The sequence below is a fragment of the Athene cunicularia genome (genome assembly GCF_003259725.1).
Source record: "Athene cunicularia isolate RWA chromosome Z unlocalized genomic scaffold, athCun1 chrZ_part1, whole genome shotgun sequence".
Taxonomy (NCBI): domain Eukaryota; kingdom Metazoa; phylum Chordata; class Aves; order Strigiformes; family Strigidae; genus Athene; species Athene cunicularia.
The window spans coordinates 27,328,197-27,342,326 of NW_020799142.1; the positions used below are offsets into that span (position 1 = coordinate 27,328,197).

Below are 14,130 nucleotides of genomic sequence, written 5' to 3' on the forward strand. Positions count from 1 at the left end.
CGACCAGCGAGGAGCTGAGCCAGCTGAAGGAGACGGAGGACCTCTTCCACTCCAGCCTGCTCCGCCTGCAGGTCAGCCGGGGGGCCCGCCGGCCCGGGGAGCCGCCGTTGGCCGCTCTCTGCTCCGCTGGGGGCTAAACTGGAGAGGGAGGGGAGGAGCAGTGGGACCCCGGACCCCAAGCTTCCCAGGAACCGCCTAGGAAAAAGACCCCCTGGCGCTGGCAGGCCCCTGAGCCCTTCTGACCCGGTAAATCTAGGCAGCGGCCGCTGCTGCAGGAGCTGGGCACGGACGGGGCAGGGACAGAAGGCACAGGCTTTACAACGCACCCAGCGTATTATGGATGCTTCCCCAGTCATTCCTCTTACTGCCCTCCGCCAGGCGCTGGGTGTCTTCTACACCATTAAAATTGAACCCCTCCAGCTCTTAACTTCAGTACGGTGGAAGCACAACCATTGCATCCCTCGCTGTGGAGATCTGTTGCTTTCTGGGGGAGGAACTAACCACCAGTTGTGTCTGGCTGCTCTTTGGCCAGCTTCTGGATGGGGCAGGAGGATTTTTTTATGTCCTGGTAAAGCTAGCTGTCTATATTAGGGTGAGATCAGGCTGGTGACTAGATGGCTCCTGGTGGTAACATTTTAATGTTGGTGAGGAGCGGCTTTGATCTGGCCACCTGCTGGTGTTGGTGACAGGATCTCTAGGGCCTGGTTCGTGGTGTGAACCTGCACTGTTGTTTCCTGCAGCTGATACTCTGTCGTGCAAAAAGCCTGTCTGAGAGCTATGCCTCTGTGAATCACGCCAGTTCTTTGTGGCTGGACCTCACACAGAAGCTGGTGGGATGGAGTTGATTGCCATCCAGCCCTTCACAGGAGATGTCAGGAGCTGTGTTATCCTTCTGCCTGTGGACTGACTGGACTTCCAGCTCCAGGCAGGGTTTGTGGAGAGGCACAGGTGTTTTCCTCAGCAAACCTGCTGCCCTCTTCACCAGGCTCGTGGTTGGTGCTGGAGGACAAGGTAAAAGGTAGGAGCAATTCTGGTGTTGCAACTGCCTTTGATGTTCCCTTTTCCCCCTGCAGATTGAAGAGCTTCTGAAGGAGGTGACATTGAAGGAGACGAAGAAGAAGAAGATTGATGCCTTCCTCCATGAAATTAGCAGCCTGCTGAGTGCCATCCCAGAGACTCCAGAAACTGAAGTATGGTCCAGGGGGATGGAGGAGATGGTGGCAAGAGCCCTGCATGGAGCAGGCTCTGCTGTTACTGTGCAAGCAGTGGTCGTCATGGACTGTATCCGTTAGGGACTGAAAAAATATAACTTTGCTTTATCTTGGAGGGGAGAGGATAACACTCTGTCTTAAAGCCCTGGGTGCCAGCACCTGCAGCTGTGTGGGGAGAGGGGTCCAGGTCCCTGCACATCTGCTGTTGGTCGTGCTTAGAGTGATTTTTTTTGTGTCCCTTCTGTTCCCAGCTCACTGACCAGGCCTGGCTCCCCAAAGGTGTGAAGGTCCCGTTCCTGCAGGTGCCATTCAATGTGAAGGGGAGGTTCCGCTTTGTGCCCCCAACGGAGCTGAAGGTGGTGGGCAGCTACCTGCTGGGCACCTGCATTAAGCCAGAAATCAATGTGGATATGGCGGTGACCATGCCGCGGGTGAGTCTGGCCATGCCTGCTCCTGAGTTGCCTGGGGCCTGGCTGAGCCCCCTCCCCTCCTGTCCCCCAGAACTCCCACCTTGTCCTTTCCATTCCTGAATGAGGTTACAGCATCTGGATGTGCAGTGTGGTGACTCCCATGAGGAGATGAGGAGTGCGGTCTCACTGCTTGCTCTACCAGAGCTTGCTGCTGCTTTGATTTTACCTCCACATGAGAATCTTCTTTCTCTTTCTGGGCTGAACCTCTTCTACACTGGTGTGAAGACAGATGTTGTTCAACTTTGTACCCCACTGCACTTCCTGCCCCGCTTCCCAAGACTGTGTTACAGGGAGGTTGATGTCTTCAGGCTGTTACCCCCTAGAGCTCCCTCCCCTTCCTGCCCAGATGTGCTCTAACCGGGTTTGAGATGAAACAACACACTGTTCAGCTGCATGTCTCTGTATGCTGTGATCCTAGAGCTGGTGAGCCAGCAGCAGGTAGTGGTCCTGACTGAAATGCTGGGGTTTCAACCCCAAGCCCCAAATTAAGTTTGGCATATGGGTGATTCCCACAGCCCTTCACAAAGGGGTGATGAGTTTGCCTTTGGGCTTCCCTCCAGGGTGCGGCCTTGCAGGGAGAGCCATTGGGTAAATGAGCCCCAGGGGTCCTGCATTAAGTAAGCAAAGGTCAGGTGTCCCACTGAGGGATAAAAGCTGGGATCATGTGCAGAGAGTTGGATGCATTTTGCAGTTTCCTGTGGGGGAAGGACCTCCCACCTCCCTTTAACTGGGCTCCAGTCAGGTCTGGCTTTTGTAAATGCAGGCTGCGTAGAGATTCAGTATGTGGCTTCCTTGGTCTTATGTATTTGGCTTGTTGACTCAGTTGTCTCCCGTCCCTTCTATGGGAGACTGCATTTCACCATTGATTCCATCCATGGTTGGTTGTGTGGTGGTGTTGTTGGGGTCAGTGGGATTGATGTCAATTATGTATAATCTGACTGACCTGTTTGTACTCCCAGTGCTTACCCATGTACTGACCCTTTTGTATCAAATACAATTTGGTTATTGGTTCATCTATATGTTGGCTGTGTTCTTCATGCTAGTCCTGATAACTGGCAAAACACTGACTGACTTGGAGCCCCTTGGGGCTGTAGCCACACAGCTGAGATAGGGCTGCCCGTGGAGCCAGGGAGAGTGGTGGGTGATGTAGTGCCGTGGGCTGAACTAGGCACTGCAGGCAGATGAGGTGAGATTGCCATGTCCTTCTTTTCCCAGGAAATCTTCCAGGACAAAGACAATCTGAACCAGCGCTACCACCGGAAGAGAGCTCTGTACCTGGCCCACATTGCCCATCACGTTTCTAAGAAGAAGCTCTTTGGGAGTGTCAAGTTTGCCTACATGAACAGCAACCATCTCAAACCCATCCTGCTCCTGAGACCTCAAGGTAGTGCTTGAGCCTTGCTCTGGTGTTGGGTGTCAGTGGGCACTGGCGTTAGGTGGAGGGTGGTGGTGGTAGTCTTATACCATATAACAGGCCCTTTGGAAAGGGGTCAGCCTGTGGCTGGCAGCACAGTTGGTGATAAATTTTGGCGTTTCAGTGCTCCCAGTTGTCTTCTCTTCACACAGCCTCGTTTTCAAAGTCTCTTCCCCTCCCCAGTCACTCTCTGCATCTTGGCTGGGCTTCCCATCCTTGGCCTTGCTGGCTGGCCCACTCTGTAGGTACTTCAGGGAGTAAAGCAGACCCTACAAAAACATGTCTGTGTCTAGTACTGTCCTTCCTTCCTGCTTTCCCTGCCATCCTCTTGCCTTCCCTGAGCAGGCGTGCATGGCCTGACTCTTCTCTGAGATGACATGGGAGGCATGAGCTGCTGGGCTGCTTTTTCTCTGGACCCCAGGCGATAGCAGGTTTGAGTGTGGCACAGGCAGTTGTGTGGCAAGGTCAGGGCAGGCAGGAGAGTGCTGCAGCACCAGACTGGCCAGTGGGGATGAAGATGGGACTTGAACATGAGCAGTGTGACCTCACGGTTACTGCTGGCTCTGGGATGTGGTCACTGTGCTCTGAGATGATTTCCATTGCTGCTGAGCTCTGCTGGGAAGGAGCTTTTTACTTTCCCCAAGGTGGGGATGCTCCCTATTTTCTCAAGGTGGTCTCTGACATCTCCCTGCACATCTACCCCCTGGTCCTTATAGGCAAGGATGAGAAGATGGTCACTGTCCGACTCCATGCCTGTCCTGCCCCAGGTCTCTTCAAACCCATCCGCTTCTATCCCAGCAAGAACAACGTTAGGACAGCCTGGTTCATGGAGCAGAGCGCGCCCAAAGAAGGTAGGGGCTGGGACTAGGCGAACGTGAGGCTGCTCAGTTGAGATAGACTGCACCCCGTGTCTGGAGGTGGGTTTGCTGCAGCCCTTTTCTGTGGTTGGGTTGGGTCAAATGTGCTGTCATCTCCCCACACAGGAGCCACTGAGCCCCCAACCCCTCACTACAACAACTCCATCCTCTGTGACACGGTGCTGCTGTCCCACCTGCAATTCTTGTCTAGTGCAGCCACTGACTTTCCAGGCATGAAGGATGGCCTGGCCCTTCTCAAAGTTTGGCTGAACCAGCGGCAGCTCAGCAAGGTATGTCCTGTGCCAGGGGACAGGGCAGGCTCTGCTTGCCTGACTACCCTGCCTTTGGCCTGCTCTACCTCCCTAGACATGGAAAGGTGGTGTTGTGGTCTTTGTGGCTGGTGTGGTGGGCTTATGACTCTGGTTTGAGCTGTGCCAGGTTTCAAGGACCTCTATCCTATCCTGTAGGTTGCAGTGAGTCTATGTGTACCAGACAGTTGTGCTTTTTTGAGATCCTGGGATGATGCAATGATTTTATTTTTTTCCTTTTGGGATTTCATCCCATTTCCCAAAGAACTTTCAGGAGTTGCCTTCCTGCAAGGGGATCCATATCTCTGCTCATCATACAGAGCTTTGGTCCAGTGTCTTCCTGGTGGCGTTGGGGCTTGGAGGATGCTCCAGTGATGGTGACAGAGGCCAGAAGCAGTTGTGGGGTGGGCTCTGGGGCTCATGGTGCCTTGTTGAGCTCTCATTGACTCAGCCCTCTGTTTTCACAGGGCTTGGGTAGCTTCAGCGGCTTCTTGGCCTCCATGCTGGTTGCCTATCTGCTGATGAAACGCAAGATTGTCAAGATGATGAGTGGGTACCAGGTGCTGAGGAGCACCCTGCAGTTCCTGGGTGAGTTTCCAGGAGCCTCCCTGAGTAGGGAGAGGCTAGTGTCATCAGAGCCTCTGCATGAAGTCTCAACACAGTGCGGGAAGGGGGAATTTTTGCTTTTCTCTCTCTGATACTGAGACTCTGTGGGTGGGATGGACAGGAGGGTATGAGCAGCAGAGCAGGTCTGGATGGAGCAGCTGGCCGAGGAGTGGGTAGGTCCCATCACAAGGCAGAGGCCAGCATTGTTTTATAGCCCCGCTAATGTTGCGAGATCATGGTGGTATTGACACGCAGATACCACTGTCACCAGTGGAGGAGATGTGGATGGTGCTGTGACTTGCTCCTTCCTGTTTGCCCACAGCCACCACTGACCTGAGTGTGACAGGGATCAGCCTAGTGAAGGATACAGATGCCTCCCTGGTAAGCAACACTCTGCTGAGGCTTGTGTCTATGTCTGGCTGCGCTGCCAGCACTGCCTGGGCAGGGATGTGCCTGTTACAGGGGTGTCAAATGGCAACAGGGTGGTGTTGCCTTGATGTCTGTGCTGCACTGTGGCATAAAGACTGTGTTTGCTCTTCCAGCCTGTCCTGGATGACTTCCACCAGGCATTTGAAGTGGTCTTTGTGGATCCCTCTGGGCTGGTAAACCTCTGCGCTGATATGACTGCCAGCAAATACCACCAGGTACCGAGCAGGTTGTGATAGCATCCTGAGATGCTGTCTTAAGAGTGTGCTGAGGCAGGCAGAGGGTGGTTAGATGTCTTGGAGGAGGACGTTGGATGTGGGGAAGGGATTCAGTGTTGCTTTTTAAGCTTTTAACATTCAGCTTTGAAGCTCAGAAGTAAATTTTGAGACTTGAATGTTGTGTGACCTGACACAGACAGGATGCAGGAATAACCACAAAACCACAGATGAAATGCGAAGAGTAAATTTATTCTTGTTACCTCGACACAGACGTTCTACTTGTCATGCACACAAGACTAAATGATTAGTGTGCTATATGTGTTTTTGACACCCCAGCTGCAAGTCACTTGAGTGTGTTTACAATCCTCCTTGCCAATCTTTCATTATTTGCCTACAGATGCCTTACCTGTCTTGCTTGAATGATGGAGGAAAGTTGTTTTCCTCTCTGTGGGCACCTTAGGGTGAAGCCAAGGAGCTGTTTCACAGAAGTAACTGTTCTGGAGCAGAAAAAAAACCCACCCTGATGGCAGGGATATCAAGGAAGGACTGTCAGGCCAGCAGCAACAGCTGTTGGTGACTCAACTTCATGCTGAGAACAGAGGCTGTCTGGGACCAGGTCTCCTGGTGACCATGGAGCTGGAGTGTCTGTGGTTGATGGGGGAGCGTTGGTGACCACTGCTGGAGGTATTTGCTTTCTTCTTGCACTCCCATTCATGTTCTTCTGTCTTGTCTCCTTGCTCAGGTCCAGTTCGAAGCCAAGCGCTCCATGGAAATCCTGGATGATCGGATGGTGGATGGCTTTCAGGTGCTGCTCATGACTGCAAAGCCCATGCTCAGAACCTTTGACCATGTCTTCCAGTGAGTCTTGCTGTGCTGGTGGGGTAATGCTGAGGTGCCTGTTCAGACTGCTTTTGACTTCAGATTGGGGTGGTGGGAGGTGGCCCTGCTAGCTGTGAGGTAGATGATGGTGCCTTTTGTATTTGGCCATTCTGCTTTTACTGTCTAGAGAGCTTCCCCCGAGGAGGAGGGCGGTGGTTTAGCCTTTGGAAGTGGTGACTGTCTCAAGGACTAGCATCTTCTGTGGTGCATCCTGAGATGCCAAAGTGCAGTGCTTCTTGTAGCCTCCATCCTGCACCAGGACCCTCAGCTCACCACTTATCCATCCTCTAGCATATATCTCAGAAAGAATTTGGTGGCAGAGGTGGGTGACCAGCTTATTTCCTTCTCTTGTAGCCTGAAACACGTCTCCAAGCTGCAGGGTGCCTGCAAGAAGATGCAGCTGCTGAATGAGCTGATGGATAGGGGTGGGAACTACGTGGCTGCAGCCCTTCCCTTCATTGTGTCACTGCTGGCCCGTGGGCTAGCCAGGAGAGCGCTGCTTGTGGCTCATTCCTTGCCTGAGATCCCCGAGGTAATGCAGTTCAGCAGTGACACTGCATCCTTTGCAGCACATGGGGGTCTCGTGTGTCCCTCGTGGCGCTGCAGGGAATGGGGAGGGGATCTTTGATCACTGGGAGAGGAGACAGGCCTGTCCCCTTTGTGGCGAGTACAGGACCTGAGGCCCTGCACTGGGATGTGGGGTGCAGCTGGGAGGCTTGGTCTGGGCAGAAGTCCTGGCCCAGTAACGGGGCAGGGTGAAGAGGGCTGGTATTCTCATCAGGGAGACCAATTAAATGAGGCTTTCCTTGCCCATGCTTGTCTGTGCACCTGAGAGCATGTAGCAGGAGGTTCATCTAACAGCTCAATATCCGAGCAGCTGCTGCTCCAGCAACCTAATCTCCTTCTGCTTCATGTTCCCCATTTTCCCACAGTGGCCGATTGATGCTGAGCCCCCAAAACACAAAGATGTTGGGCCCCTGATGTTTGGACTCCTGTTTGTCCCTGAGTTTGCTGCCAGCTTACTGGAGAAGGGACCACAGGCCGATCACCCTGAGGTGAGGGGAACCTTGCTTGTGCCAAGTAGGGTGTAGCAGAGTTGGTGTCATGCTGTGGTTGCAGGTGGCTGTGGAGCTGGCTGATGGTCATGGGAGTGGTTCAGCTGGCCCTAGTGGTGACCTCTGTCCCTGTCCTGGCTTGGCCAATGTACCCCCACAGGCTCTGGACTTTCGGACCTTCTGGGGGGAGAAATCAGAGCTGCGGCGGTTCCAGGATGGCAGCATCTGCGAGGCAGTGGTGTGGGAGGCAGACACAGTCTGCCAGAAACGCCTCATTCCTGAGCAGATCATCAAGCATCTGCTGAAGCTGTAAGTCACACCGAGCAGCAGCCGAGGCTGGGGGACCCACAGCTGTGTGTGGGTCACTGCTGCTCTACTGGCTCGTGCGACGTCCCTGGTAACCCCATTGTCAGCTTTGCATCACATTATGTCTCGTTTTGGCTATGTGAAGTCTGGAAGTCATTTCAGTTGTCCTGATGCCCACCAAGACTTTGGGAGGGCAAGCACATGGTGCTGTAGCTTCTGCTGATGGTAATGCTAAGGTCAGAGAGGCAGCATGGTCCTGCCCTTGCATGCAGGTGGGATGTTGGGACACTAACTGTTGGCAGTGCTGGAAGAGAAGCTGTCTGGACTTTGCAGGATGTTTCATGAAATTCTGTAGTGGTTCACAAGGTTGTGTTTCCCGACAGCATTGGAAAGCTTCCCTTTAGCAGTTCATACCTTCTGTCAAAAAAGAGACCCTCTTGCACAGGATGAAGGGGTTGCCTGGGCCTCTTTATCCTGACTCAAGGAAGGGTCTTGTGAGGAAAGGTCATGCATTGGTGACTTTGAATGCTGTGAAGATGCATGAGTTGCTGGGCCGCTTTGTGTGGATAACCTGAACATGGGAGAAACATACAGAGATTGGTCTTCTCACCATGACCTTCCTGTATGGAGGGGTTCCTCATCCTTGGACTGACGCTTGCGTGTGGGCACAGCATGCAGTGTCAGGATGGGTGGGTTGGCATGTCATAACTCTTAATTTTCTGTTGTTTTCTTCCATGTAGTCACGCAGATATTCCCGAATCTTCCGTCTGCTACATGGGAGCCTTGCTGGAGTCTGTGATCAGGACTGGGCAGGAGGTATGGTTGTTCCTCCAGTGGGGCTCTAGTATCCTCAAGGAAAGGAGGTATGGGGAGGGCTACAAGAAGGTCATTTTAGCTTTGTGGCCCTCAGCCAGCTGTGTGGTTACCAAGAGAAGGTAGCAAGGGCAATAAAAATTCCTGCCTGCCAATGCTTCATTGGGCAGCATGGTGCTCTCCTCGGATCTGCCAAGCCTTTCATGCCAGCCAAGGCATAGCTGCTGAAGTCCTCTTGCTCAGACACAGCCCCCACACCCTATTTTCCCTTGCAAGCATCCCACTGGTCTCTCTCTGCTTGTGTCCGCTATGTCCACATAATCTGAGGATATATCACTGTCTTGCTGTGCTCCTCTGGCTGAACCTTGCAGCTGGAAGTCCAGAAGGATCTTGCTTATCATGGTGAAAAGTGCTAGATCGTGCCCACCAAAGCCCTCCTTAGTGCTCCAGCTGAATGTGCAGCTGAAACAAAGAAATGTCAGTTTGAGACAGAAAATATGCATCTTAGAGCTGAGGAATGTCCCTCTCCCTACTTCTGCTCTTCAGCTTGTAAAATTAAAGACTGGAGATGAACCATGAGCACTTTGGCACCGTTTTGCTAGTCTTTGGTAAAACCAGCTTTTTGCCTGTTGTTGGACGGAGAAGGTTGTTTCCTTTTCCCCTTTTAAGAGCAGAGGAAAGCAAATCCGATTGAAAGAATCTTCTGTGCCAGGACTAGTTGCAGTCTGGGCAGAGCTGCATGTCACACTTGGGATGAGATGTTAGTTTGTACAGCCTGTTGTGTGGTGAGGCAGCAAAATCTGTGTGCACTCTGTCCCTGCAAGCTAGTTGGGTGTGAGCAGGGCTGATAAACCCCACGCTGAGAGGGGATACACTTTTCCTGGAGCCTGAGGGGCATTTAGAAGTCTGATTGTTGCCAGTCATTGAGGAATGAAGGAGAAACTCTGTTGTGTGAGGAGTGGTGGATAGGGGTGTCTGTCTCTGCTCCTCCAGCTGTGTGCAGGCAGCCCAGGGAGCTTGCAGTGGTCAAGGGATGATGGAAGATCCATGGTGCAGCCAGCTGTAGAGACAGGCAGGGCCGGGGTTTGTCATTCCTGGTGCACCCCGCAGAGGGTGCTGTTGCTCTGTTGGAAGGCCCAGGCTGGCTGGATGCGTTTGGCTCAATGCATCTGAGCTGAGTGGTTTGGCACCAGTGATGTCTGCTCCTCGTTCAGGCTCCTCTGTGCTCTGGGAAGATGGAAGCAGCAAGGGCAGCAGCACTTCTTCTTTTGGTGCTTCTCATCTGTCTTCCCCAGAGCTGCCACAATGCTCTGAATATTTTCTGTCTTTGCTTTTGCCATGCTTCACAGCTCTGTCTTGGCTAAGGATGTAGTTGGTGCAGTTTTTTGTTCACTGCTGCCTCTATTGGCATCACAGTAACATGGGGAGGCACTAGCAGAGCTCTTGTTTTGCCAGTTTGTGATCTCTTAATTCCCAAATCACTCTCAGTTTCTCCCTTCCTGGGGAGAATGCTGGCAGTACAGCTTCTGGCGCTGCCGTAATGTCTTGCACAAGTGAAATAATTTCACTTGCCACTTGAAATGTAGCCTCTAGGATGCCTGTGGCTGGGGAGCTGCAGACGGTTTTGCCCTTGTCTTCCCCCTCTCTCTCACCTCCCTGTTTTTCTTAGCACTCTTGCCAGAAGCTGTTCCCTGGGGTGGCAGTGCTGGCTCCTTGGAGTTCGGCTGCAGTGCCAGTCTTGAGAGGGAGGTGAGGTGTCTGCCCATGCAGGAATGGAGAGAGCTGCTGTGTGTCCGCAGGTGTCGGGTACAGGTGAGGAGGCCATGGTCAGCGTTGTCTGCTCCTATGACGACCTGAGCCGCAAGCTTTGGAACCTGAAGGGGCTGCCGCTGACGGTGACAGCCGTGCAGGGTGTCCATCCGGCCCTCCGGTACACGGATGTGAGTATCCCTAGGCATGGCCTATGCATGGGGGTCTGCAGGGAGCTGGGGGGATGCCCTGGGGTGAGGGGGGACAGAGAGAATTAGTCACTCTCTGCTTTTGTAGCTCTTGAGAGCCTGTGGGGGGAGGTGATTTGGTCCCTGTTCTTTGTTGCCGTATCCCTCAGGCTGACTGTGCACAAGTTGGCTAAGCCCTCTGTGCTGGAGGGCTTTGCTGGGGCAGGAGGTTTAGGATGAAGAGGTTGTGCAGTGCCCCACGGTTTGTGTTTCCTGTTCTCAGTCCATAGTTGTTCTCTCCAGGTCTTCCCTCCCATTCCCATGAAGCCAATTTATTCCTCCTATAACCGAATCAGGACCAAGCACTTGCTGCTTCCCTTGGAGGAGAAGCCCTGCCCAGCCTACATAGCCCCTTTGAAGAGTAAGTGGGGAGAGGTGTGAGTAGGAGATGATTTGGTGGGAGGAAGCGGAAGCAGGCAGTGATGCTGGCTCCGTTACTGCTGCGCTGGTGTGCTGCAGGCAGGAGCAGAGCTCCAGCTCCTCCTGCTCTCTTGCTGTAACCTCTAGTCACAGCCACCCCCATCCAACACCTCATTTCTGCATGGGGCTCACTGGTGTCCTGCTGTCCCTTTGCCCCCAGTTGTCTGCCACATGGAAGGCAGTGGCCAGTGGCCGCAGGACAAAGAAGCCATCAAGCGCATCAAGGCGGCTTTCCACCTACAGCTGGCTGAGCTCCTCCAGCAGCAGTACCAGCTGGTTTGCAGACCTGCAGTCACCCACACTGACGTGTACAAGGTAGGGCGATGATGGGGACCTTCTCCAGACATGACTTGATACCAGGGAGGCATGTGGGGGGCTGTGGCAGTAGTCCCACTGAAGAAAACCAAGATTTGGATGGTGAGCTTAGGAAAGGTCATGGTGAGACTGTGATGAGTCCAGGTTGCTCCTGTTGTGTCCCTGAGGTGCAGCATAGCATACTAGCCTGTTTATGTTACCACCAAGCCTGACTTTGTGTTCTGCTCCCATCTCAGGATGGCTATGTTTTCCGTCTTCAAGTAGCCTACCACCGGGAGACCCTGATTTTGAAGGAAGTGGTCACTCCAGAAGGGATGCTGAAGTACCAGGACACAGAGGAGTCTCGGCAGCTGGAGCTGGAGACATTGCATTTGCCCTATTTAACCAGCTCCCTGCATGGGTAGGTGAGGCAGGTGGTGCCTGGGGAACCAAGGTATGGGACGGCACATGGCTGGAAGCCAGCGTGGAGGTGCCCTTGGATGTTGGAAGGTAATAATGAGGAGAGAACCTCACTGTATTAAGTGGCCCTTCAGCCCACCGTGTGAAGAACTCTGCAGGAGCATGGAGGGACAAGTCTGGATGGGGGCAGCACCAGTCGTCCCTGTTGTCATATTGAAGTAATGGGTATGGGGAGACAAGTGCCAAAGAGCAGCATGGTTAGAGAGGAGCATGTGGCAGGATTTTCTCTTTATTCCACCAAAATCTTAACACCTGCAAAGAGTGCCCTGTGCCTGTGATACTACGCATGTGTTCCTGGCAGATTTTTGCTCCTCTTCTCTGTCTTGCCCAATGCCAGAAGGCTGGTTTGGGGTCCTGGAGTGTGTGGGTTAAGCAGTGGTTTGTCTCCCTCCTTGCAGGCTCCAGCAGCAGCACCCTGTCTTTGGCAGCACTTGTCGGCTGGCCAAGCGCTGGGTCAGCGCCCAGCTTCTGAGTGACAACATCTCTGAAGAGTGTGTGGATCTCCTTGTGGCGTTTCTCTTCCTCCACCCAGCCCCTTTCACACCGCCCAGGTAAGCATGAGGAGCCTAGGCTGGCCTGATGGGGATTTAGTGCTTTTTTTCCTTACCTGTCATGGAGGGATGGGATGCTGCTAGGGCAGGAGGTACTGGGAGTGTGCACAGCAGGGAGCATGAGCCCTCTGTGCTGCCACAATGCTGTCTCAAGCCCTGTTGAGAGTGACTGGCCAGAGGAAATGGTGATGTTTGACACCATGGGGCTGTGGCTTCCCCTACCCTGTGTGCTGCAAAGAAAGTGGGGAAGCAGGTAAGCGTGGGATCAAGCATCCTTGTGGCTTCTTGAGGACTGGTGGGACACCTCACCCTGGGGATGATGGCCAGGAGAAACAGGCAAGGGCTGCATTGTGACTAGCAGCACACTGGGGCTCCTGGGCTCCCCGAGAGGGATGTTATAACGCTGCTAGGAGCTGCAACCTCTCTTACCCCTGGAGAGGACTCCAGAGGGAAGGGCAAGAAGTCTTCTGATGAATAATCCTGTGGGGCCAGTTATTTGCTGACCCCTGGCAGGTGGATGGGATGTGGCCCAGAGGGAGTGAATTGAACTTAAAGGGAGTGGTTTTGCTCTGTGTGGAGCCAAAAGGCTACTCTGCCCTGTACTCAGGGTCCAGTTTCCTTCCTGAAAGTATCCATAGTAACAGCCTGATGCCTAGAATGCTTTCCTGTCTCCTAAAATATCCTACTAGTAAGAGCCCCATTTTCCTAGCTGTCTGGCTTGACGTGTGTGTTGTGTTGCAGGGGAAGAGGCCCAGTGGCAACTCGGCTGGCGTTCAGAGCTGCTGAAGAGATGGAAGCATCTCTCTCTCCACCTCCCCTTTGCTCCAACCCCAGGAGTCTGGGTGGGGTGGGCATCAGGGGATGGGGCAGTGTTTCATTTTTTGCTGTTTTTTTCACTTGGGGAGGGAGGAACAAGAGGGAAGGATTTTCCCTGGGAATTCAGAGAAGGGGAAGTTCCTCACTCTTGTCCTGTACTTCCCTTTCCCACTACAAACATCCCTTGGTCTGTGTGTGAGCTGGCATCAGTAAGTCGCCCCAAAGCACAGCCTCTCTTGCTGCCAGGGGATCAAATGCCAGTGTTGAACTGTTTTGTCTTGCCTGCAGCTCTCCCCAAGTGGGGTTCCTGCGCCTCCTTGACTTGCTGGCAACCTTTGACTGGAAAAACAACCCTCTGATTGTCAACCTGAATGCTGGCCTCACAGGTGAGCAGGCAGCATGCAGGAGAGCCATGGCATGAGGGTCTTGAGCTCTCCTGGGTCAGTGCCTGGCTCCAGAGATCTTGAATACATGGAGGTGTCACAGCTTCTTCCAGGGGCAAGGAGATTTTCCACTCTTATTGCTGCCCTGCTGTGCCTAACTTGGCTTCAGGATTGGTTTGGTTGTGGCATGGTGTTTTCTTTCCCCTCCCCCTGCCTGAAGGATGGATTTTGCTGGTGATGCTCTGCTGCTTTTGGTCTCGCTGAAATCTGTTATGAGCTTGGGTGGTGTTGGATGTGGTGGTGTCTTTGAAGCCCTCTGCTCCTTTGCAGCTGGTGTTTTTGCTTGAGGTTTTGCTCTGGCTCTTGGAGTCCAAACCTTTGGTTATGTTGGGAGAGCAGCTGGGCTCTTGAATGGCAGGCTTCAAAGCCTCCTGCTGCTTTGAGAACCCCACTGTACTACTGAGATCATGGAGATGATCTGCTAGTCCCTGAATCAAAATCTGCAAGAGAAAAGGCCTGCAGTCCTCCAGGTTTTGATGCTTCCTGAGCCTTAAGAATTTCCTGGTAGAGGTCTCTGGTTCCTAAAGGAGTTTGGTGCATCCAAGAGGACATGCAGTCCTACCCTC

The 14,130-nt window shown here is 53.3% G+C and overlaps 1 protein-coding gene across 1 annotated transcript in view; it reads left to right on the forward strand.

Moving 5' to 3' along the window:
* Positions 1–14,130, forward strand: part of NOL6 (nucleolar protein 6) — a 28,596-nt gene that overhangs the window by 92 nt on the left and 14,374 nt on the right. Inside the window, exons 2-21 of the mRNA XM_026865844.1 lie at positions 3–71; positions 1,074–1,190; positions 1,463–1,642; positions 2,897–3,065; positions 3,812–3,946; positions 4,079–4,242; positions 4,728–4,848; positions 5,189–5,247; positions 5,409–5,510; positions 6,253–6,368; positions 6,744–6,921; positions 7,322–7,444; positions 7,605–7,753; positions 8,491–8,566; positions 10,363–10,503; positions 10,804–10,921; positions 11,141–11,295; positions 11,532–11,695; positions 12,153–12,305; positions 13,410–13,507. Coding sequence (XP_026721645.1) covers positions 3–71; positions 1,074–1,190; positions 1,463–1,642; positions 2,897–3,065; positions 3,812–3,946; positions 4,079–4,242; positions 4,728–4,848; positions 5,189–5,247; positions 5,409–5,510; positions 6,253–6,368; positions 6,744–6,921; positions 7,322–7,444; positions 7,605–7,753; positions 8,491–8,566; positions 10,363–10,503; positions 10,804–10,921; positions 11,141–11,295; positions 11,532–11,695; positions 12,153–12,305; positions 13,410–13,507 — 2,587 coding nt within the window. The remainder of the gene's footprint in view (positions 1–2; positions 72–1,073; positions 1,191–1,462; positions 1,643–2,896; positions 3,066–3,811; positions 3,947–4,078; positions 4,243–4,727; positions 4,849–5,188; positions 5,248–5,408; positions 5,511–6,252; positions 6,369–6,743; positions 6,922–7,321; positions 7,445–7,604; positions 7,754–8,490; positions 8,567–10,362; positions 10,504–10,803; positions 10,922–11,140; positions 11,296–11,531; positions 11,696–12,152; positions 12,306–13,409; positions 13,508–14,130) is intronic.